This window comes from Thermobia domestica, chromosome 10, assembly GCF_964235325.1.
Source record: "Thermobia domestica chromosome 10, izTheDome1.hap1.1, whole genome shotgun sequence".
Lineage (NCBI taxonomy): Eukaryota > Metazoa > Arthropoda > Insecta > Zygentoma > Lepismatidae > Thermobia > Thermobia domestica.
The window spans coordinates 234,582,306-234,605,100 of NC_137463.1; the positions used below are offsets into that span (position 1 = coordinate 234,582,306).

At 36.0% G+C, this 22,795-nt stretch overlaps 1 protein-coding gene across 3 annotated transcripts in view; it reads left to right on the plus strand.

Annotated features, from left to right (window-relative positions):
- The first annotated feature begins 10,608 nt into the window (after positions 1-10,608).
- The window catches only part of LOC145663095 (uncharacterized), a 78,676-nt gene continuing 66,489 nt past the window's right edge, over positions 10,609-22,795 (plus strand). Inside the window, exons 1-2 of one of the 3 annotated variants that reach the window (XM_081729367.1) lie at positions 10,609-10,977; positions 18,622-18,792. In XM_081729367.1, coding sequence (XP_081585493.1) covers positions 10,846-10,977; positions 18,622-18,792 — 303 coding nt within the window. In that variant the 5' untranslated portion in view covers positions 10,609-10,845. The remainder of the gene's footprint in view (positions 10,978-18,621; positions 18,793-22,795) is intronic. The other 2 variants (XM_081729366.1, XM_081729368.1) reach the window with 2 other exon arrangements.

The following is a 22,795-nucleotide window of genomic DNA, read 5'->3' on the forward strand; positions in this document are numbered from 1 at the left end:
CATTTATCTCTGCTACTCGTACCAGAAGCAGCAACATTTTATATAGCCAAGCAGTAGCGTATGTATGATGGCTATAACTTTCAAATCCCCACACATCTGCCAAGAAAAATTGTCATAGTTGATAGCGGATAGTGAAAGCTTCATTTCTCATAATTTTCCTTCAAACCAACTGCATGGACTAAAGGAATGGATAAATATTATGTTTCCATTATGAAGAACATTCTTTTCAAACTTGTTTTCGAGGAGTCTATGAACAAACGCCAATCCTCAGATTTATGCTCAATACCCAGTGACTGGAACAAATTCTCTACATCATTGCAGAACACTAAGTCCTTGTCTTTAGAAAACAAATGCTCAAATTCCTTTTGGTGTTTGCGGAAAAACTGACTTTGGTGTCACCTTGCAGTAGCTTCCATCCTTTCAATCTCGAGGCGAGTAATTCTGTCTTGGTTTTACTTAAACCAAGATCCTGAAGCAAATCATTGTAATCCTCCTGTGTTATAAAGTGAGGTTCATTTATAGCATCATCTTCCGCAAAATCTGAATCATTCTGTAACTCATTCTGAATATCAGGAAATTCTTTAGTCGTTGTTGTATCATCTGGTGGAGTTAATGGGAAGTCCTTGCCCATGAAGCACCGGTTGAATTGCGAAATCTAAAGATGGATATTTAACAGTGTGTCTGAACTTCAAATTTATTCCAGATACATTTGTCAAGCAGAAGTATCAGTCTGTTAAATGATCCTCAGGTTCGCACCATATCATAGGGACTGCAAAAGGCATATAACGGGATCTTCTCAACCAGCCAGTTAATAGCGGACATTTGGGACAACAGATTTCCAAAGCCCATGTCTTGTTCTGGTTTATTTTGTTGTTAAAATAAGTCATAAGCTCTACTTATTATCGGAGTAAACTTTCGCCTCTTCGCTTTGGTAGTCAACTTCCCACACACGTGACAGAAGTTGATTCTATCATTAACACACTTTCGACACATGTTTCCTCTACACTATACACTTTTAAATTACTCCTTATAACGCACTACTATGGATGGTATTATACATTTCTATCAATTCAATTGAAAACGGAAGAGAGCACAGAATTATCTTCTTGCTTTTAAGAAAGCTTCTACACATTTGCGCACTTTACCTTGCAATCACAGTTTTGTAGGGGAATGTCATTGTTGTAACTCGTGAATTAAAGGCAAAAATCACCAAGCGTTATATCAATTATTGATACAATGAAATTAAATATAAATGTAACACATTCCTTCTAAGCTAGGGTGACCAACCGTCCCGTAAAAACGGGATTGTTCCGTTTTTTCACTACCATTCCCGGTGTCCCGAAAAATTTTCCCGAGACGCCAAAATGTCCCGTATTTACGTACATTAAATGCAAGAAAGCTTTCCAATCTAAAATTTCTTAATTTATGTTATTATTTTCTAATTACATAGCTTAGAAAATACTAATATTATTATTTTCTAAGCTATGTGATTATATTGGAATATGTTTAATTACTGAACAACGTCATTACGACGTTTGCGATATTTTATGTAGTGGCTGCAGTGTCTTCCCTCCTAGGCCTCCCCCTCCAAGAGTCCCACTCCACAGACGACAGTGCAAGGGGTTGAAAGTCTTATGAAAAACAAACTGTTTTTACTCTCTGTTTCGGGCGGCGGAAGACTGATGCGCTGTCACCAGTACAGTACACTGTTTCCATGATTTGACTAAGATGTAACATACTGTCATTTACGAAAGGGGAACAAAGGTAAAGAAATATGAAAGTGAAAGTAAAAAACTAGCTGTAAGTGAAATAATGTTTAAAAGTAAGAAAAAGCAAATAAAGGAAGATGGAATCCGATGCTCAGAGTAGTTTGTTGTAAATTCTGCCACTGACAGATTTTGTTGATTGACAGATATTGATGAATGTTTTATATACATTTTAGTACTGTTTTCAAAATTTCATTTTTTGTTAGTTGCTGATAGTTACTTGTTATTTAATTAATTCCAAAACCTTATCAATAGGTTTTAAAATAAAAAAAGTGTAAATTTGCCCTTTTTTGTGAGATACAGAGAGAGAGAGAGAGAACGGAGAGGCAAAAATATATATTTAGGGGAGTAATCTATCCAACGTAAAAAATTATCCCGTTTTTTCTAGTTGAAGATTTGGTCACCCTATTCTAAGCGGCATCTTATATACCACAAATGGTAATAAACAAGGAAAAAAATGTGTGTAATAATAATATGTAATTAAATTATACAATTTCGAAAATTTTCACTATTATTTAATAGTTGTTTTGTTATGTTCGAACAACTACTAGATTATTTAAGTTACCGCAGTATGCCTACACCCGTAGGTGAGAACAATATGCAGTCGATAACAAGAAAATAAAAACTGGCTTAGTAAAAAAAAAAAAAAACTGATGAGGAAGATAATGGTAGGTTTCTGCCGAGTGATGGGTATAAGAAAACTAAAATATTGAACTTCTTCTTGCTAAACTAAGACTGGATCTATTGTGGAAAGCAAATATAGACAGTGTAGATTGTGTGAGGTATGCAGTCTATCAAATATATAACAGCGCAGGGGTGTAGTCAGCGGGTTTATGTTGGGAGGGGCCTGTCGTTTTTCAAGGGGGGCCAGCTACAATGTACAAAACGAAAAAATGTGTTCCAGTTCGTGTTTTTGAGGCCTGAAAAAAAACCGGAAAATTTTGGTTTAATTCCGGAAAACTAAAAACACTCCCTTTTAGCTTATTATTATTATTATTTACTTATTACAGATTTTATTTATTTATTTTCCTTTTTCTCCATAAATTATATTCCAGGCAGTTTTATCATGTTTAACCAAGAACTACTGCCCCGGACCAAACATTATACCTTTGTGCATAACTATTTCAATTTAAACCCTCGTTCACAGAACCTGTCTATAAAGGTAACCAAGGAAGTTCTATCGCTTTCTCACCTACCAACTTCGAACATCGTTAGGTTACCTGAAGCTAAGACATACCTAGAAGATAAAAAATAGTCCCCATCAGCATCGACTACCTTCTGCCAACGTCCTGGAAGGTCATGGATTCCATCGCCATAGAACTTGGTGGGCCGTGAAGCGAAAAAGATACCAAGTGCATTTTGCACCTCTACCAGGGATTTGAACTGGCGTCGTCTAAGTTCATTGTCCAAGTAATGGAACAGGTGATAATCGGACGGCGCAATGTCCGGGAAGTACGGCGAATGCAATAGTGTTTCCCATCCAAGGCTTAGATTGGTGAGGTTTAGCGTTGCCCTGTAACAGAAGGGCCCCTTTCCAGAGTTTTGAGTTTTTCTTGAACACAACTTAACTGCTGACAGTACACACAATATATTTACATACAATGGTTGATTTTAATTACTGTATCATGTAGAAAACTATCTTTTCGCACAAAGAATGAACGAGAAAGTTATACAATACAATTTAGAGGAAATATGTACTTTAGTATCTTGTTGAAGTCCTCGGATCCCTTTATGTTTATAGTAAAGGAAACATTGCAAAAATTACGCATTGGAACCTGAATACTATTTTCTCAGTAATTATCTGATAAGCTAAATGTAATGTCTCACTTCTTCGATGAAAACAGTTCATTTCTTAATGCGTGTTTTATTAAAAATAATAATCAAATTTACCTAAGAGCTACATTTGTTTGTATTTATTTGTATTGTATTATTTTTCCTGCTTATACATATTATAAGATTCCAAATCATAAATTGTAGTGTTTGTGGAAATAAGTCATAGCTTAAATAACTCAGGGCCAAACCTTAATTCTTTAATTCAGTAATCAAAAGTTGCGTTTATGTACATGAACATTTTTGTATTTCTATGTATTCTTTTTGTGTATAGATATACTATTTTGTTGATACAAAAATTATGTTTAGGTATGATAGGGACATTATGTTCCTGTAGTGATATGTATGCGTGTATTTTTATTTTGTGAATTTCAATCATCAATGTGAATAAGAAAGTTCGCTAAAGTTTGAAATAGTTTTAATACATTTGATAATCAGGTCTATATATGAAGTGATAATAATAGTGCCTATATTAGAAGGTTTAGAAGATTTGTTGCATATCACGAATATGTATGCTTTTAAAATTTATCAATTATTTAAAGAAACAATAAAGTAGAAACATTTTAGAATCTTACTCGATGGTACGTTGTCGGACTAGAAAACAATAGAGTAAAAAATATGTTCTACTTTAAATATACTTTGTCTGTAATATATAGGCAGATAATTCAATAATACTTTACAATAATTTCTTCATAATTTGTATCCATTATATGCAAGTATGACTCCTTTAAATTTATGTTAAGTTAGTGGAAACATATCTGAAAAAAATATATAGGCCTATGTAATTAAAAAATCTATATGTTTGAAAAATCTATATGTATTTATATGTAATAATAATAAATTAAGAAATTTCCAAATGTTTCTTTGAGCTACTTTTTCACTTACCTTGAGTGAAAGAAAATACTTAAATTTGCGGGAAACTTATTATGACACAGCGCTTAAAATTTTGCTATGATAAACAAATAAAGTATCGACCGATATACCGATACTTATTTTGTATATGAGATTTCTGAAAGTGGCTACCAAATTCTATTAACACATCGAATGTTATCAAAATCTTAATTGTTTTCTTCATCCACGCTGAACAAACTGAAAATAGTAATAACACACTTCTTCTCTTGTAACAATTAATTATTTTTTCATTAGATCTTAGTTTCATACGATCTGCAATGATTAGTGTGTTTGTGTGTGTGTGATGTTCTCTGACGTTCTCATTAACCACTCCTTAACATTCATATACCTAGGCATGAACGTATGAATTGAAGCGTTAATGTGAAGAGTGATACTTTATCGAAGCACTAATGAATAGTGCTGGTTTCGGCGATATCACTTTTAAGGAAGGGGTAGTAGTAAGTTGCTCCCTAAATAAATATAACTGACTTCCTGTCAAACTGTGAATTCGTTAACAGTAGGTTTACTCAATAGCACTAGCGAAAACACATCATTTTATACAATTAAAAATCTGAGGTGAACAAAAGATAAATAACAGAATTTGTTCCAGTTGATAAACTCGGAAACAAAGATTAAACATATATTCAGAAGTAATGAAACCCTAATGTGAATAGTTGGATTTCATTGAATCACTAAAGATTAATGGGGATCTAGCGTAAAGTTTTCACCCCAAAAATATAATTAAATTCTTAAAAAAGAACTACAGAACCAATATTCTCGATGTGTTAGTATAGGTAATGTAGGGCCGCAGACGGCTTAATTTTCCTATACTAGATAAAAACGTATATCACTCAGATACTTGTATTTGTAATCTTTCGGGAAAAAGACAGCACAATGAAGATTCTTCAACTTTCACATGACTTTCAAACAATACCAATCATGATAAAAGCATGAGGTTGATAAAACGCCAGCATGAAGCCAGCTTTAAAAAAAAAAAAATCAATAGTTACTAGTAAAAGGCCAATGGCCTGAAACTTACAGAACTAAATTTGTAACATATCACAAAGTTTAGACTGTACACTGTCCAATATATATCACTTAGAAGTGACCAAACAAAAAGAAACAATTGATTACATGAAACCGTCACTAACAATATTTTTACCATCCCTTAGACCAGAGTTGGCAAATTATTTTAGGTTTGAGAGCTACTTTTCCTTTCAGAAACTACTGACTGTCAACTTATTGTATTATAGACTAGCAAAAAGGATTGAACCCCCTCAAAAAAATGAAAGGCCAATTCCATAACACGGACAAGGACTATTTAAATATTTCTTTTTAGGAAAGAATATAATCACTTATTTTTCATTGTCTCCAAACCGTTCATTTATTGTCATAACATTAGGGATTAGTTCATCGAAATAGGTTGAAACACTAAAGTTGGGAGTTGGTGCACTAAGAAGCACTATCGATCACACCTATAAGCATACATAACTGCTTTTGAATTTGGCAGGAGTTTGAACCAACGAAAACATTCAGATGCTATTTCTTATTGGTTTTTCATTACATATAATTGTGATTCATTCCATTAGTGTACACTATCGTATGTACACTAATACACTAATAATTAAGCACTAACGAAGCTATTAGTGTTTTCGAGAAGCATTAATGATATACTATCGATTGCACTAGGTTTCATTCAGACACGTACCCAGGATTTCGTGAAGGAGGGGGGGGGGGCGTGACATGAAATACTGTGGTCATCACACCAGGGGCTCGATCATTCTAGACTATTTTACTAGAACATATATTGGTTCGTTTAGCCAGGATTTCGTAACGGGGAAGGGGGGCGTAACATGAAAGTCCGAAGGCCTAGGAGCTCGATCAATCTAAACTACTTTACTATCAACATATATTGGTTTGTGAGGATATGTTGGTAAGTATTTTAATAAACTATGAAGACATCTCGAGTAAAGTAAAAATAAAAAACGTATTGAAAAAAGATTATACAATATTCACATCCTTACTCTGTTTATTCAAACAACAATTTTCTTTTCATTATGACCTCAACTATTATAAAAAGTACATATTCATTATTATAAAAAGTACATACTCAATAATGTCTTGTAAAATATTTTACAATATCTGCGTTCCTTTCTCTGTTGAATCAAATTTTAACAGAACTTTCTTTCCACATAAATTTTTGTTTTTATTATTCCGTCAACTACCGTCGGTTCCAAATGACAGGTTATTAAAGGAGGAGTAGAAAATTGTTTTTGAAATAACATGTTTCATATTGCAAGGATGCGATGACGAAAAATTATGATAAAAAATGTCCACGCTGTTACACAACGGCACTATTCTTTCGGAAGCTTAAAATGTGCTTGACTAGTAGTAGAAACTCTGAGAATTTCGTAACTTTTCTAGAAATTTCAAATTCCCTGACTCTTCCAGGATATCTCGCTCACGTCGGCACCATGTATTGCAAGTAATACAAATCTTCCCATAAGAAAGAGTAACCAAAAGTTTCCTGTAGTTTTTTTTTCTTTAAGTTCTAACGCTGATCCTTCTTTTTCTCACTTCATTTTGTTTCATCCTTCCCTAATTTTTTTCATTTCTGGTCTCGAAGGGGGTCCGGACCCTCCTTGGCTACGTGCCTGTTTCATTTCTAGAGTTTTCGGGGAGCTAACAACATTAGCCTGCCGAATGTTTATAGCTTCTAGCGTCCAAACTATTGAGGCACTAATGTTGAGAAATGATGCTGTAAGAAACACAGATGAAGCACTGACGGTTGCAGTAGAAGACATCCTTTGCCCTTTTGAATTTGGCGGGAATTTTACCAATGAAAAGTTCAAGCTGTATTTCTTATGAGAGTTTCGTGATATATAATCGACCATACCTATACTAATAGTGAAGCACTAACAACACTAGTAGTGTTTTCTAGAAGCACTAACGATACACTATCGATTACGCTAGGTTTTATCGTTAACGTTTTCTGGGGTACCTAACGTGAAGTTGGCCCCACAAAGTTTTTTGCTTCTATCGTCCAAACTATTGAAGCACTGATGTTTGGATTTGGTGCGCTACGAATCACTAACGAAGCATTAACGATTGCTCTAGAACAGCGTTTCCCAACCTTTTTCAACTTACGGCACACTACGGGTGTAACTTGAATTCTCACGGCACACTCATAGATATTATTGTTATTATTATTATTATTTGCAAATATAAAATACCATGGTAATTTTCTTTCTGTGATTACTGATCTCCTCACAGAGATGAAAGCTTGATCACTGGTTTTCCCCTATACTAATTCATTATGCTTATTTTTATTCTAATTTTAAAATAGAGAACAATTGCAATGAAATATAGGACTCAGATTGTTAGAAATGCGCTTTCTTTTTCGAAAACTATCCAACCTTTCACTAAGAACGAAGATCACTAAATAATGAACAAACAAAGAAATGTCTTGTACTTTTAACTTTGCTGTTTTAACCAAAACCGGTGCATATAATTGCAATCATACAGCTTGCGATGCGTCGAAGTCAAAACACAACTGTTGAACAAAGAGTTGTTTTGTCATTCACGTGCGAATGAGTGTTCTACGAACGTTCACTTGACGCGTACCGTACAAGTGCTTCCATTTCAGATGTTAGTATGACTCTCAATTGAAACGTAACATAGCAGCTAACCGTGGAAATGTGTACGAGCCGAAATACTGTCTGCTACACAGTAATAGAGGTAGAATAATATATTACAATTACAGTAATTTTTTCCAAGGTAGAAATTCATAGTAATGTAAAATACAAAAATATACATATTTTTTTTTAATGTCTTGCAATTTGGTTGCTATAGAATTAATAATTTTGTTTCGATTTCCTCGCGGCACACCAGCGTTCCATTCGCGGCACACCGGTTGGGAAACGCTGCTCTAGAATATATTATTAGTGCTTTTGAATTTGTCGGAAATTTGACTCAATGAAAAATTCCCCATGTATTTATTCCTTATGGGAGTTTCGTGACATATAATTGGGTATGTCTACACTAATATTGAAGCACTAACGAAACTATTAGTGTTTTCTGGAAGCACTAACGATTGCATTAGGTTTAATCGTTAGTGCTTTCTGAGGGGGCTAACGTGAAGTTGGCTCCACCAAAGTTTTTTGCTTCTAGCGTCCAAACTATTGAAGCACTAATGTTAGGAGTTGGTGTTCTAATAAGAACTAACGATTGCACTAGAAGATTTAGTTATCGCTTTTGAATTTGGCGGGAATTTGACCCAATGAAAAACTCCCCATTTATTCCTTACGGGCGTTTCGTGACATGTAATTGGCCACAGGCACACTAATAGTGAAGCACTAACGAACTATTACTGTTTTCTGGAAGCACTAACGATTGCACTAAGTTTAATCGTTAGTGTTTTCTGGGGGGGCTAACGTGAAGTTGGCCCCACCAAAGTTTTTTGTTTCTAGCGTCCGAACTATTGAAGCACTAATGTTGGGAGTTGGTGTTCTAAGAAGCACTAACGATTCCACTAGAAGATGTCATTAGCGCTTTTGAATTTGGCGGCAATTTGACCCAATGAAAAATTCCCCATGTATTCCTTATGGATTTTTCGTGACATGTAATTGGCCATAGGCACACTAATAGTGAAGCACTAACGAAACTATTAGTATTTTCTGGAAACACTAACAATGCACGAACGATTGCATTAGGTTTAATCGTTAGTGCTTTCTGAAGTTGCCCCCCAGAGTTTTTTCTTCTAGTGTCCAATCTATTGAAGCACTAATGTTGGGAGTTGGTGTTCTAAGAAGCACTAACAAAGCACTAATGATTGTACTAGAAGAGATCATTAGTGCTCCTATGGGGGGGGGGCAGCTTCTCGGAGTCTGTCTACAGCCAATGCCAATAGACTGAAATAGTGTGACGTCACATTCTTCTCGTTGCCAAGGTGATCGCCATTTTATTTTCTAAACAACAACTAGCCTAAATACCAAGGGCCTAAATGCAAAGCGAAAACAGCGATGAAATATTTCGGAATTTGCAAACATTAGACTGAATAAAATATTTGTGTTTCTTTTTTAAAATTTTCAATCAATGATAACTAAATAACAGAGGTATAGAAAAAGACAAAGAGAAAAAATGTACTCATCTTATTCATAATCAGATATTAATCTTAAATTATTCTGGAAAATTTATGATTCATTAATATAAGTATCATAACATTGCTAGGGATGCGCACGAGACAAGATTTGTGGCTGTCTTGTCTCGAAAATGTGCTGTAAAAGTGATGTCTCGACTCGAAAAATTTATATTTTTCTATTGGAAGAGTCGTGTCTCGACTCAAATTTTGTCAGTTAAATCTTGTCTCGACTCGTCTCGTGCGCATCCCTAAACCTTGCATACATGAGCAGGATTAATGATTAACAGTTGTTTAGAATATATGCTGAACCATTCCTAATTGGGTGTTTTCTTATTGTACTGTTTCCAAATGTTTAAGAAAAAAGTTGATACGGAATATAAGACCTATATTCAGTGATGGTCTGTACTGAAAAATTCCAAAGGCTTGCTTTATTCCCCTTTCTTTTGTAATATTCTAGACATTAATATTGTGCACTACCAAAGAGTGAACATAAGAGAAGCAAATATCCCAATAGAATTAATATTGTTCTAAAAGTGTTTTTTCTTTTTAAAAATCGTATATTTTTACAGTCTTCTTAGTGCCAACAATTTGTCAGTCTGCACGTTAGAGAGTTTCTATTGTGTATAATTGCTTCTTAAAGTGGATTAGATGATAATGAGGTTTACATTAATTATTTGATTTCTACCTTATCACTTAGAGATGTGGCGCTTTTAGTTCTTGATTTTATTCGTAGTTTCCTAAACGCATTTCCATATTCTAAATCTGTACCTTTTCCCACCAACATTATTTAGTCGTTAAAACATTTTATAATTTTACGTAAATTTACATCAGTTGTCCTTGTTTCTACTAGACTAAATACACTATTCGCAAGGTATATAAAATAACGCGTTTGTATAGAAAAGAAACATGGCGATCACCATGGTAACGGAAAGGAAATGACGACATCACTATTTCAAGTCTATATCCCCTATATTAATAGAAGAAGAAGAAATTTTATAATTGTTTATAAAGAAAGAAGAAGTTATAAATGGGGACGGTGCAAGTTTAGTTTAGTGACTCTCCGTTTATAGTGAAAATAGATTTAAAGAAAAAGATAACGTTGGTGCACATCCAGTATGGAAGGAAATAACAACAAAATTTAATTTCTTTTACCGTAGTGGAACGTTTAATTCTATATGCTTAATTAAATACATAGTAACGAATGTAAAAAGGAAACCAATGGCTGTTAATGTGCTGGATGCGTACTGTCGTCTTTGTGCTATCCAAGGGGATGCAAAAATTGGTGTATTTGATGAGGTTGGCAAGAAAAAGAAGCTATCGAATAAGATAGCTGAATGTTTGCCTGTGAAGGTGGGTTCTTTAAAAGATGATCAGCATAGAAGGTTTTTGTACGTGGTAGTTGCACTAGCGCACACCCATAATTTTTTGTTGGGGGAGATTCAAAAGGTTTTTGGGGGTCCAATACTACTAGACATTACGTCTATATAGTATTGAAGTGGTGTTATTCTGCACTGGAGCAGACGATATATAATTGTTAAGCGATGCCACCGATATTTTCAGAAAAAGAAACTATGGCATATTTTATATTTTTTTTTGGGGGGGGGGGTTGATTTGGCATTACTCGAGCGATTGATAACGAAATTTTGACACATTTCTTACATTTTCAGGTTAGGTTAGGGCTTTGTATTTCTTTCAGCAGAGCCTGCACTAAATGAGGAGCTCCATTACTTCTTGCATATTGACTTCAGGAGGGTTCTGTATAAATATATTGTGGACGTATGGCATAAAAACGAACTTGGTTGTGCTAGGGGGCTACTAAAAACCACAAATGCTATCCAACCCAGTCAGAGCAGGAGCGCACCAGGGGGTGCCCAAGCGGTAGTGAGGGATGCGTCCGTAGGGAGCAGGTGCGTCAGCGACGGTTGGTTTACGCATAAACGAGGATAGTGGAAGAGCACACTTACACGTGCAATACTCTCAATACTCTCACTATTATTCAAAGTTCATTTCAATATGATTTACACCGACAGTAATTACTTATATCCACATTCTCACTCCTTCGTGAAAAATGTTTCACATCGTGTTTTACCAATAAATTTTGTATTTGACAGAACCGTCTGCTCAGGATTTTTGGGTTAATATTCGTACTTTTTCACTGTATTTTTTGTTTGTTTAGCTTAGATTGATTTAGTATTTTCCCTTAGCAATTACATTTTCGTAACCAACTCTTTTCCTGTAAACATTTTTTTTTTTTTTTTTACCTGATTTTGGCTTCCCAAATACAAAATTAGGCATTACTCGAACATACGGTTTTTCCAAATTTTCACACATTCATTGCATTTTAAGGTTTCTTTTTGCATAACATGCACTAAATGAAGAGCTAGTCCATAAACCACGAACCAACTTGTGCTAGCTTGCCATTAAAAGGCACAAATGCCATCTAACCGAGTCAGAACAGGAGCGCAGCAGGGGGGTCCGAGCGGAGCGAGGGGGTACGTCCGTAGGGAGCAGGCGCGTCAGCGACGGGGCATACACATAAACTAGGATAGTGGAAAATACATAAAATATCCACAATAATTTTTACCTTCAAAAACACTTAAATAATCGTAATAATTCTTACCTTCAAAATGGCTTCACTGGTTTCCCGGGTACAAATAGCCCGCTGCGAGGAGAAACTCCTCTGTTTTGAATTTTTACTTCTTTTCCACACTTCTCAGTTGATTTTAGGTTTCAACATACCATGACGCTGCAAAAGTTTTATAATATGACGCTCTTTATGACACAATTCTTTGTAATAAAATCGTATCCATCGTAAATGTCCATTGCTAACACAAACAGAATATTCCCACCGTTTATTTCCACCTTCTTCGCAATCTTGCATTCTTCCGCTTCAGTAAATAGTTACAATTAGGATACGTTCACTACCATTCAAAATGCATTTCAATATGTTATCTAATGACAGATATCACTGCCTTTTTTACGAAAAGGGGGCCGCGGTGGCTCAGTGGTAGAGCGTTCACCTCTGGTGCTTGGGGTCCCGGGTTCGATCCCAGCCCCCGCCAACTGAACTTTGTGGTTGACAAACACCGTGTGCGTGGGTTTTCTCGGGGTTCTCTCGTTTCCTCCCCCTTTCTTCATTCCACTATTTCATTCATTACTCATCATCACCGTCTCCTTTAGTCTAACCGGCATAACCATGGGACGTAAAACTCAATGATTTCATTTTTTTTCATTTTTTCTTTTACGAAAAGTGTTTCACATCCTGTTTTACCTATAAATTTTGTTTTCGGTAGAACCGTCTGCTCGAGTGAACCCCAAAATATAGAAGTAGGTTATTCATGTACAAAATTAAAAAGTGCAATTGACGTGTAACATTTACATCAATAATTTCTCTGCTAAGCAAGTATGGTTTATTGAGAAAGTGTACAAATATATGTCTAGTTACGAAGATTTGAAGGGATACAGATCTCGGGTGGGTGCGCGACTGTACCTGTGTGGTCTTATAAAAGTTTAAACTTCAGTAGGCCTACGTAGTTTTTGAGAACTAACCGAAGTTAATTCTATATTTTCTATTATATATGTGTTATCGGCACACCGCAACGATACTATTGTACAGAGAAGACACAGAGATAAAATATATAACTATACTATAGACAACTCATTCGTTGCAAGTGCTAGGTTTATTTATAATAAACACTATGCACTTTAGCGTCATGTCTGAAAATCTAATTATTTCACAGGGTGTCTGTCGGTCACGAAAGTCATGAAGAAGTCACGAAATCGGAAAACGGTCATGAAAGTCAAGAAAAAGTCACGAAATTTAGCTTTTAGATCACGATTTTTTTTTATCTGTACAAATATAGTACAGACTGGAGAACTTTATTCTATAAAACGTCAAAATTCACCACCAAACAGGGTTGCGAAAACCCAGTTTTTTTAAAAGAAAACCCAGCTCAGTGGGTTTTATTGGGCAAAATTGGGTTTTATTGGGTAAAATTGGGTTTTATTAAATTTTGTACGTATACTTAAAGCCATATTTCTACTTAATATAACATTTAAGCATACATGTTCTACTGTACACACGGAATTATGGAATTCCCGACTGAGACTGCAGTAGTTCACGTCTGGCGTGGGTTTCTACTTCGATCCCAGCTTTCGCAAGTGCGTTTTGTAGTGGACAAATATCATATGTATGGGTTTTTCGGGCTAGTTTCGCCGTGTCACCATTATTATTTGTATCATCACAGTTTCCCTTAGCCGCGATACATAATCATGAAACATTGAACTAAACTTAAAAATAACAAAAAAGAAGGAAAAATGATGCACAAGAAGTCCATGAATCCCATACGCATTTCATGGGATAAACTTTGCACATTGACACTCGCTTGTATTTCGATTTCTAAAAAGAAGGAAGTACACAATTTTCTAGAGTAATAAAGGGGTCGATAGTTTTACATAATACAGAATAGGAATAAAATCCCCTCTTATACTTATGATTCAAATCCCTGAGCCAGCCGTCCTGAGTTTCAGTTAAAATACGCGAGACAAATACTGGGATAGTACCTCAAGTTCAGGAGCCAGAGACAAAAGATGACTATGTTGTTTTTCTAAAAGAAATGCTTTTTTTAAGAACTGAAATGTTGGAAATGGATTTTTTTCTCATTTTGAGTTGCCAATTTGGTTTCTTACAACGTATTTTACGATTAAAGGGATTTTGTGGCATACAATAATCGTATTGTGCTTCACATACTCCGTTAGATACGCAAAAAGAGTTAGGGATTTCCACAATTTGATTGCCGTTGGTGTTGAGAAGATAGAGGAGTATCTTTAGTAATTTCCTTTTTCAAGTGAAGCATTCTCGATTTGTAATTAACTGACACATAGAGAAAGACAGTTTATCTGTTTATATTACTACCCAAGTATATAACAAAAACAAAGGAAATATAGCCGCATTAGTTTTGATTCCATACTAGCTGAAGTGTCCGCTCTTTGTACGGGGAGAATTAGGCTCAAGGAAAATGTTTGAGTCTTCTCTTCCCCCTTAGGATACGCATATCAATGAAAGTGTAGTAAGATATTCTAATTCTGGCATGAATTTTTAACCCCCTTTTCTCTTAAAAAAGTTACCTTCCCCTTCCCTTACGCCGTTTAGGGAAAGTTACATAATAATATGCCAGTTTGAAGTAGGCACTAAATATCTTCTAAAACTCATTTAAAACTGTTCAAGCATTTCCCGTGACGCGATCACGAACAAGAGACATCGTCGATGTAAATGTTGAGAAAGAAATTATAGAAAACACCGTCTGTCTTTCCTTACAATTTGAAATTTTTAAAACAGCAAAGTAAAATAATAAGTAAATAATAATAATGCATTATGTACCAAAATTCATTTCAAACTGTTCAGCCATTTCCGCGTGATGCACTCACAAACAACAAACAACATCGCTTTCAATATAAACAAAGGAATTATGGAAAATCACCCCCTCCCCCTTACAACGAAAATTTTCAAAAACATTGTAACACATACGAGCTTATTTTTAATGAAAAGTTTATATACCGAGTTTAATCTTCTTAACTTGTTGAGCTCGTGACATCCTGTATTTTTTTTTTTTTTTTACATGAATTTTGAACTTCCTCTACTTCTCCTAGGATGCACCCTTGAGTCAAAATAATATAAAAATTCCAGCTCAGGGTAGGTACTAACTACTGTATGTTCAAAAATTCATTTCAAACTGCTTAACCGTTTTCCCGTTTGATGCGATCAGAGAAACAGGTAAAATTGCATTCAAATTATAGAAAATGCTTCCCTTCCCCACTTAAAATGGAAATTGTCAAAAATACTTGGTCACGGGTCCACTTACTTTTAGTGGGAAGTTTACATAAAAGAAAGAAGAAAAAAACGTCATCTTCCTAACTTGACAGAATCGTGAAATACTAAGATTTTTGCATAGATTTTGACCCTCCACTCCACCCATAGAACACACATTTTAATCAAAGTAACCTGATTAAAAACCTGGTACGAAATATGTGATACCTACATCCAAAAATTCATTGCAAACGGTTTAACCAATTTCTCGTGTTGCGCGCACAAACAAAATTCTTTTCATTTTTATATAATAGATTACAGTTGAACAGTATTACAACGAATTTGATCGAGCGGAAAATACAATTGATTATGAATGATTCCCAACCCTTTTTACGTTTTCAATGTCGTTCTGTTCTGTTCTGGTTGTAAAATACATATTTTAAGCCAAATTTGAAACTAGGTATACACTAAGAAGTACGATTAAAAGAAAGTAATTATAATCATATTACGATTATTATTTCAGTTCAAGTTTTCAAGTGTATTTTTTGAGATGAGCTTTTTTGAGTTTTATTGTGTTTTTTTAATGTGGGTTTTACCCAATAAAACCCACTGGAGTATTTTGGGCTGGGGAAAATTCCAACAACCCTACCACCAAAAATGTCTATGATCGGCTTTAGACGCTACCAAATCGCAAGCAAAGCATGCTTGTATCGGATGCATTAAAATTCGGTCTAATTCGCACCCAAATTCGCTCTTGAGAATGTTACGAAATTTTATGGTTTGGTAAATAAAAGGTCACGAAATTTTATTTTGGAATTTTAGTAGGCACCCTGTTTCAGTGTTGCCTCATACTAAAAGTGAAAGTCAAGAATTGAGGCACAAAATAATGTCATGTCAGTGCTCAAAATTAATACTCAATCTGCTGTTATAGCATTCAAGTAGGTAGTTATAGGTTAGTGAAATTACCCAGGGTTAATTTTGAAAATAGCCAGCCGTGCCTTTGCACAGGACATTCTTATGTCCTTCTGGATTCTATTAAATTATAAGCCATAATGAATGCCGTTTAGTATCGCCCCCAAATCCATCGACGTCTCCGGATCTATTACTGTGACAGAGTGAGTCATCCTAAACGACCTCGTGTATGGGTATACTCGCCGTCGCTGACGCGCCTGGTTCATACGGATGCACCCCTTGCCTCCGCACGTGCCCTGCTATTGTGTTCCTGCCCTGATTCAGCATTCGTGCTTTTTAGTGGATACCTAGCACAAGGTGGTTCGTGTTTTATGCACTGTGGTTTTAATGCTATTCGTCCATACTATATTTTTACCCATGATTACATCACAGTTACAGGTAACGAACCGTAACCACTACCAAGTAAACCAGAGTCGCTATCAAGTGATTTGGGGGAGAATCTAAATAATACCCCTCATAATTTATTTCTCAAACAGACAAGTCAGAAAGGTAAAGAACATCCGATCATGCTAGTAGTTAAAAATTTTCACACTTGGATAAATTCCTAAATTGCACTTCTGATGCTAGTTTGGAATCCGAAGAAACTGTTTTTAAACTTATTCGTCTATAGCGTCACGAGACAAAATTATTTCAAAGTTGAAGTCTTTAAAGTACCGCTTATGTCAATAGTACAAGTGCCTACTCTTGGATATATTTCTGATTGTACTTTTATCCTAATTTCAGAATGCTCAGTCTAATGATAACTATTTTTAAACTTATCAGTCCGTGGGGCGCAGAAAAAATGACCTCAAAATTGATGTCTTTGAAGCACGTCTATGGCAATAGTAAAAGTGACCACTTTTCGGCACATGTCGAATCGCACTTTTTGTACTAATTTTTTAATACTTTTTGTTAAGAAAAAGTGTCTGTGTGTGATTACGTAATGATACGATATCTTTATTAGATATATAGGCTATATTGTAAAGTTCTGCTGAAGCAGGTAGAAAGTAGAGCTGTTACACATGGGAATCGTTTTCTCCCACTGCCAATTTTATTACGAAACTTCCAGGAATAACACAGTATGATACAATTTCACTAAAATAAGTATGAAGGTTCTCTAATAATTAGGATAAGTAGATGTTTTAAGACCAGATGGCTAAGGGAAAGATTCCTCACAAAGTTCCGCTGCAAGCTGAGTGAAGTGGGATATGATTCTGAATGCTCCGTTCCAAGTAAAGAGAGGTTAAAGTCCCGCAGAATTTCACAGCAAACATTTGCGGGAAAGGAGAACCACAGAGCTCTGCTGCAAGCTAGGTGGTTTTGTGATAAAGAACTTCTCAAAGCTCCACTGCAAGCTATGAGAGGGGTTAAGTTTCCTAAAGAACCCCGCTACAATTTAAGTGGAAAGGAGACCTCAGAACTCCACTGCGAGTTAGGAGGCTTGGGTTAGTTTAAGGTTGTCTCAAAACTATTGCAAGCTAGGAGAGGGGACTTGAACAGCCAAAGACTAACTTATGCCCGTTGCGTTGATCCTCTCAATTTTATGACGGTTAGGGTTTTGTCGTCTGTCACATCAGCAATAACTTTTTAGAATGTTGGTGATCATTGTACACATTAACTGATACAGTAACAAGGAATGAATTGTGACTCAAAAATGAAAAAAAGAATTCTCTAATAAACAGCTGATTCATCCGAATATATATTTGTACATAGTGGTTTCTATATCGTGTCTTTCAGTCCACTCAGAGATATTAGATATAAATCCTCCAAAACAAGTGTAAATCGTTTCATGTTTAAAGACTTCTCTGCATTTAAAAAAGCCCGCTTTTTAATGCTCTACGGCTATATCTAATAGGTTAAAAGAGACTAGAATTATTTAAAAAAATTAAATTGAACGTTCAAGGATTATGCCCTTTTGGATAGATGAAGTGAATGATTAATGCAAGTGAGTGATTGTGAAATTATTTTTTGTCTTCCACCGGGAATAGAACACGAAACCAGGAATAGTGTGCACGGGCTAGCCACTAGACTAGGGGGGAGGGCTAAAATTATTTGAAAGAGACAAGTAGAGTGAAGTATTTGTAATAAGGGGTAAGTAACGTTATGTTTATATAGATACAGTTATGTTTTATGTGTGCTTTGGTCATCTAAAATAAAGGAAAATCTCTCTTTTCTTGTTAATACCATACATGTATATTACATGAGCGTTCTTTTCTTTTTTTTTTTTTATTTTACAGATATCTAAAGAAGATAAGCTTCCAAAATATATTTGTAATGAATGTCTCAATAAACTGGAACTTCTGTATGAATTCAGGTTAACTGCTGTGAAAGCAGAGTCCATATTAACGAATATTTTAGATGCCTCTTCGACCCACATATTAGGTTTGCCTGCTATAGATGAAATTAAGGTATGTAATTTTAATGTATATTTGTAACTGTTTAGTCAAAAATAATTGACCATCTATCTAGACACATCCTTGGAACAGACAAGGGTCTCTGACGACAACTAAAAATCACGAGGTGGGACTACTGGGATTCTCGACGGAGGAAGAACGTTGTGCAGGATTGGCAGTTGCACAAGAATCCTCATATACGTAAAGGAAACTTTTGGATTACTTACAAGGTGGAAAAGAATTAAAACAACCCAAGGTGAACCAAACTCATAAGCTTCCTGCGTGCAGAGCTGTGGAACACATTCTCTGTTGTCGAGCCCACCCTGTCTCTGGGGAAGACTGGCCATAAAATATAGCAGGGATCTTTAGTTGCTGGGCGAAGAAGTGCTTGCCCACTGAATTTTGTTCAGATCTGACCAGTAGTTATCGTTTTAAGTACCACAGCCGGGCCACCAAGGATAGCAATTTTTTATCCCTAGACCATGTGCTAGTTGTCCATCAAATTTGGTTTCTGTCAGTAGTTTTCGAGAACTAAAGTACCATATACAAGGTGAGTCTAGCCGAGCCATCCTGCTAAATGTAGCGATCTTTATTCCGTACACGATTGATTATTGCCCACCAAATTTCGTTCAGATCTAGCCAGTAGTTACCGTGAAATGAAGTACCTCATACAAGGTGAGTCGAGCCAATCCGAGCCTAGCCTGTCCCTAGCCGAGCCCGGCTACCAAATATAGCATTGTTTATTCCTTGGTCATGGGCTACTTAATTCAGGCCCGGCAATTAATTACCGAGAAATAAAGTACCACACACACACACACAGTATTGGGGCTGACTGTTAAGGCACTTGTCCCACTGCGACAAGGTGGTGAATGGCAGAGCCTTTTTAATAGAACCAAATATGGCGTAATCGCAGAGAGAGATCTGGACTGTGTGGAGGGTAATCGAGAACCTCTCACTTAAATTTCTGCACGACTACCCTGACTATGTTGGCCGTATGAGGTCGAGCATTGTCGTGGAGCAAAATAACCCCATGGGTGGGCTTGGCTGGTCGTTTCGATTTGATCGCTTCGCGAAGGTTGCTCAGTGTTTGTACGTAATGCTGGGCATTCACTGTTGTCCCGTGCTGCAGGAAGTCTATCAGAAGGGGCCGTCTTAGTCAAAGTAGAACGTCAGTATAACCACGTTGGACGATTGGCGTCTGCTTCTCCTGGTTTTATGAGTCACGTGGCTCGCACACGTGATCCTCTAGCGGCGGTTTGTGAACTTCTGCGCTCTTGTCGGAATGCCTATTTGTTACACACACAATATTACCATTCTATTACTGGTGTGCACATTACAGCCTTCGGCTCTTTGTTTTTGAACGCTGCTTTTATATATATATATATATATATATATATATATATACCGGGTGCACCATTTATAATGTCCCACCTTTATAACAGAGGAACTAAGAGAGTGAGAGAAGCGAAACTTTGCACAAAGCATCTACAGGAAGGGGGACATCTATCCATGTATTGGGTAACATCACCAGGTGAACAGTGTTGCCAACCCAATATAAAGTTATGATTTTTAAATGGAATGACCTAAATTTAATTTCATAATTCAACTCAGCAGTGAAAACAAAGACGAAAGAGATGACGCAGATCAGTGTTGCATACTTTTTGAGAAATATTGTAAAACATGTGTCAAATTTAAACGCCTTTAACACACACAAGGAATGAAGTAGCAACTATTTGTGCATATTAAATGAAATACTGGGAAGAACTCTTTAAAATGACTTTAAGTTTAAAAGGATCAGTTAAACAGTGTTGCTACAACAGAAGAGAGAAAAATTGAATTTGTCAATAGAGCAATAACTTGGAAAAGGTCCCTAGTACAGTATGGTTTAAATTTTATAGAGCAAATCAGTATGTCATAAGGAGAATTGTCACGTTTATTTGAGATCGATAAGTCAAGTACTTACCAAGATATTCGGTACTCTGTAAAAGCTGAGAATTTTGTGCTGTGCAAGATGATAACGCTGTTTCAAAATTCCCTTTTTTCCCTCTGCGTTGGAGAAATATTAAAGTAGTAATCTGTGAAAGAAGTTATATTCTGTGACATGCCGAATTGAAGCAAACTTTAAAATAAGGAAACAGAATATTCTTTCTGTTTCATGAATTTTGTAATGTATGTTACGAATAATTATTTCTTGACCATCATAAACATATATTTCTTTAATTTAATTTCTTTCTCCTGAATATAAGTTGGAAAAGACAATAAAACGTAGATATTAATAGGTGTAAAATTTGAATTGAAAATACATAGGCTAAGTTCTGTCAAATGGTAGCAAAAATTTTCAAATCATCCAATATTTATGCGTACTGTCCAATTTTAAGGAACCTTACACAACTTATTTTGTATTTCATTGACCACGAAATTAACTACAAATAATGTATAAATTGTTTTTTAAGAAGTGAGTTGCATTTATGGTTTCATAGATGCCGATTCCTTTATGAGGACCAAACGTTATGAGTAAAAGTACAGCACATAGAAATACGCCATAAAAGCTATAGTGGAACAAACACCAAACAGCCCTTGTTAGGTGGCCACTAAAAACAAGAAATGTATCTGATCGGTTAAAAAACAAACAACCTGGTGGGTCCATGAACGGTTGGATCCGTAGTGAGTTGACGAGTAAACGAGTAGAGTGTAAAAAAAATCAAATCTGTGCTGGATGGCCTCAAAATGCAAGGAAGTATTTAACCAAGTCAGGGCATTTCCAAAGTAGTGGAAACTGTAAGTGTCTGTAGGGACCAGGCGCGTTAGCAAAGGTGGGTATGCTTGTAATCAAAATAATGTAAACGTACTGTGTAAAGAATATTCCATAGTTCTTCTGCCAACTATATACAACATCATATTCCTTAGCGCAGCATAACTTTCTGTATAACGTCCTATGTTTATGCCATTTTGGCTAAGGGGACAATGATTAAGGCAAGTGACTGATGATAGAAGAATTAATGGGATGAGAATGTGAGAGGAAGCGAGAGTACCCGACAACCCCATGGACACGATGTTATCCACCGCAAACTTACTGGATCGGAAATCGTATCAGGGACCCCACGCACCAGAGATAAGCGCTCTACCACTGAGCAACCATGCCCTCGCAGTTTAACTTTAAGAAAGCGTAACCACACAATTTTCCTATTATAATTCAATCAAAGTCTTTTGCTTTTTGTACAATGCTTCACTATAATTGAATACAGATTTATGATACACTGCAAAATGATATGTCTGAGAAGCGATTATTTTCGAAAAAATACGTACAAACCTCTGCATGGTGGTCACTAGAAACTATCATTTCATCTATTTGAACTGAACGAACTTAGAAACTCACACGGGTTTTTGTTCGTATGGAGGAGGCATGTCAGCGACAGTTTATATGCGCGTAAAGGAAGACAAGGGAGAGAGACAAACACAATCCTGTGCTACGTGATCATTATGATATAACATATTTTGGAGTTCAGGATAAGCAAATGTGGAAGTGTGTCCGTAGAAAACAAACACGTCACCACGTGAAAGTAAAACTGAAATGCTTATTTTCGCTTTGTGTTGACGCAAACCGTTACGAAATGAGAGGGTCCAGGTATAAGTACGAGAATCATTACAAAACTCTTGCACACAGCCTATGCACGACCGTTTGAGTCACTTTTAGATTCGTTGTGCGTCAGGGTTTGGGCTTAACGATTGTTTCTGTGTTTTCTGGTTTGCTTAGCTGTGTTGTGAGAAATTCAGTGGTGAACCTGACTGAGTTTCGGTTATACATGATGATAAGCGTTCCTATATCAACATCGAAACTCTATGTGGAAAGAATCCAACTGAAATTTACAATGTTTTGCGGGAGGTTTGTCGAAATAGTGTAGTGGAACATAGCACTGTATTTCGGTGCTCAGCTCGTTTCCATAAGGGTCATGTAATCACTGCGGACACCCCAAGATGTGAAAGACCATCAACTGCAACAGACTACACTCCTGAGATT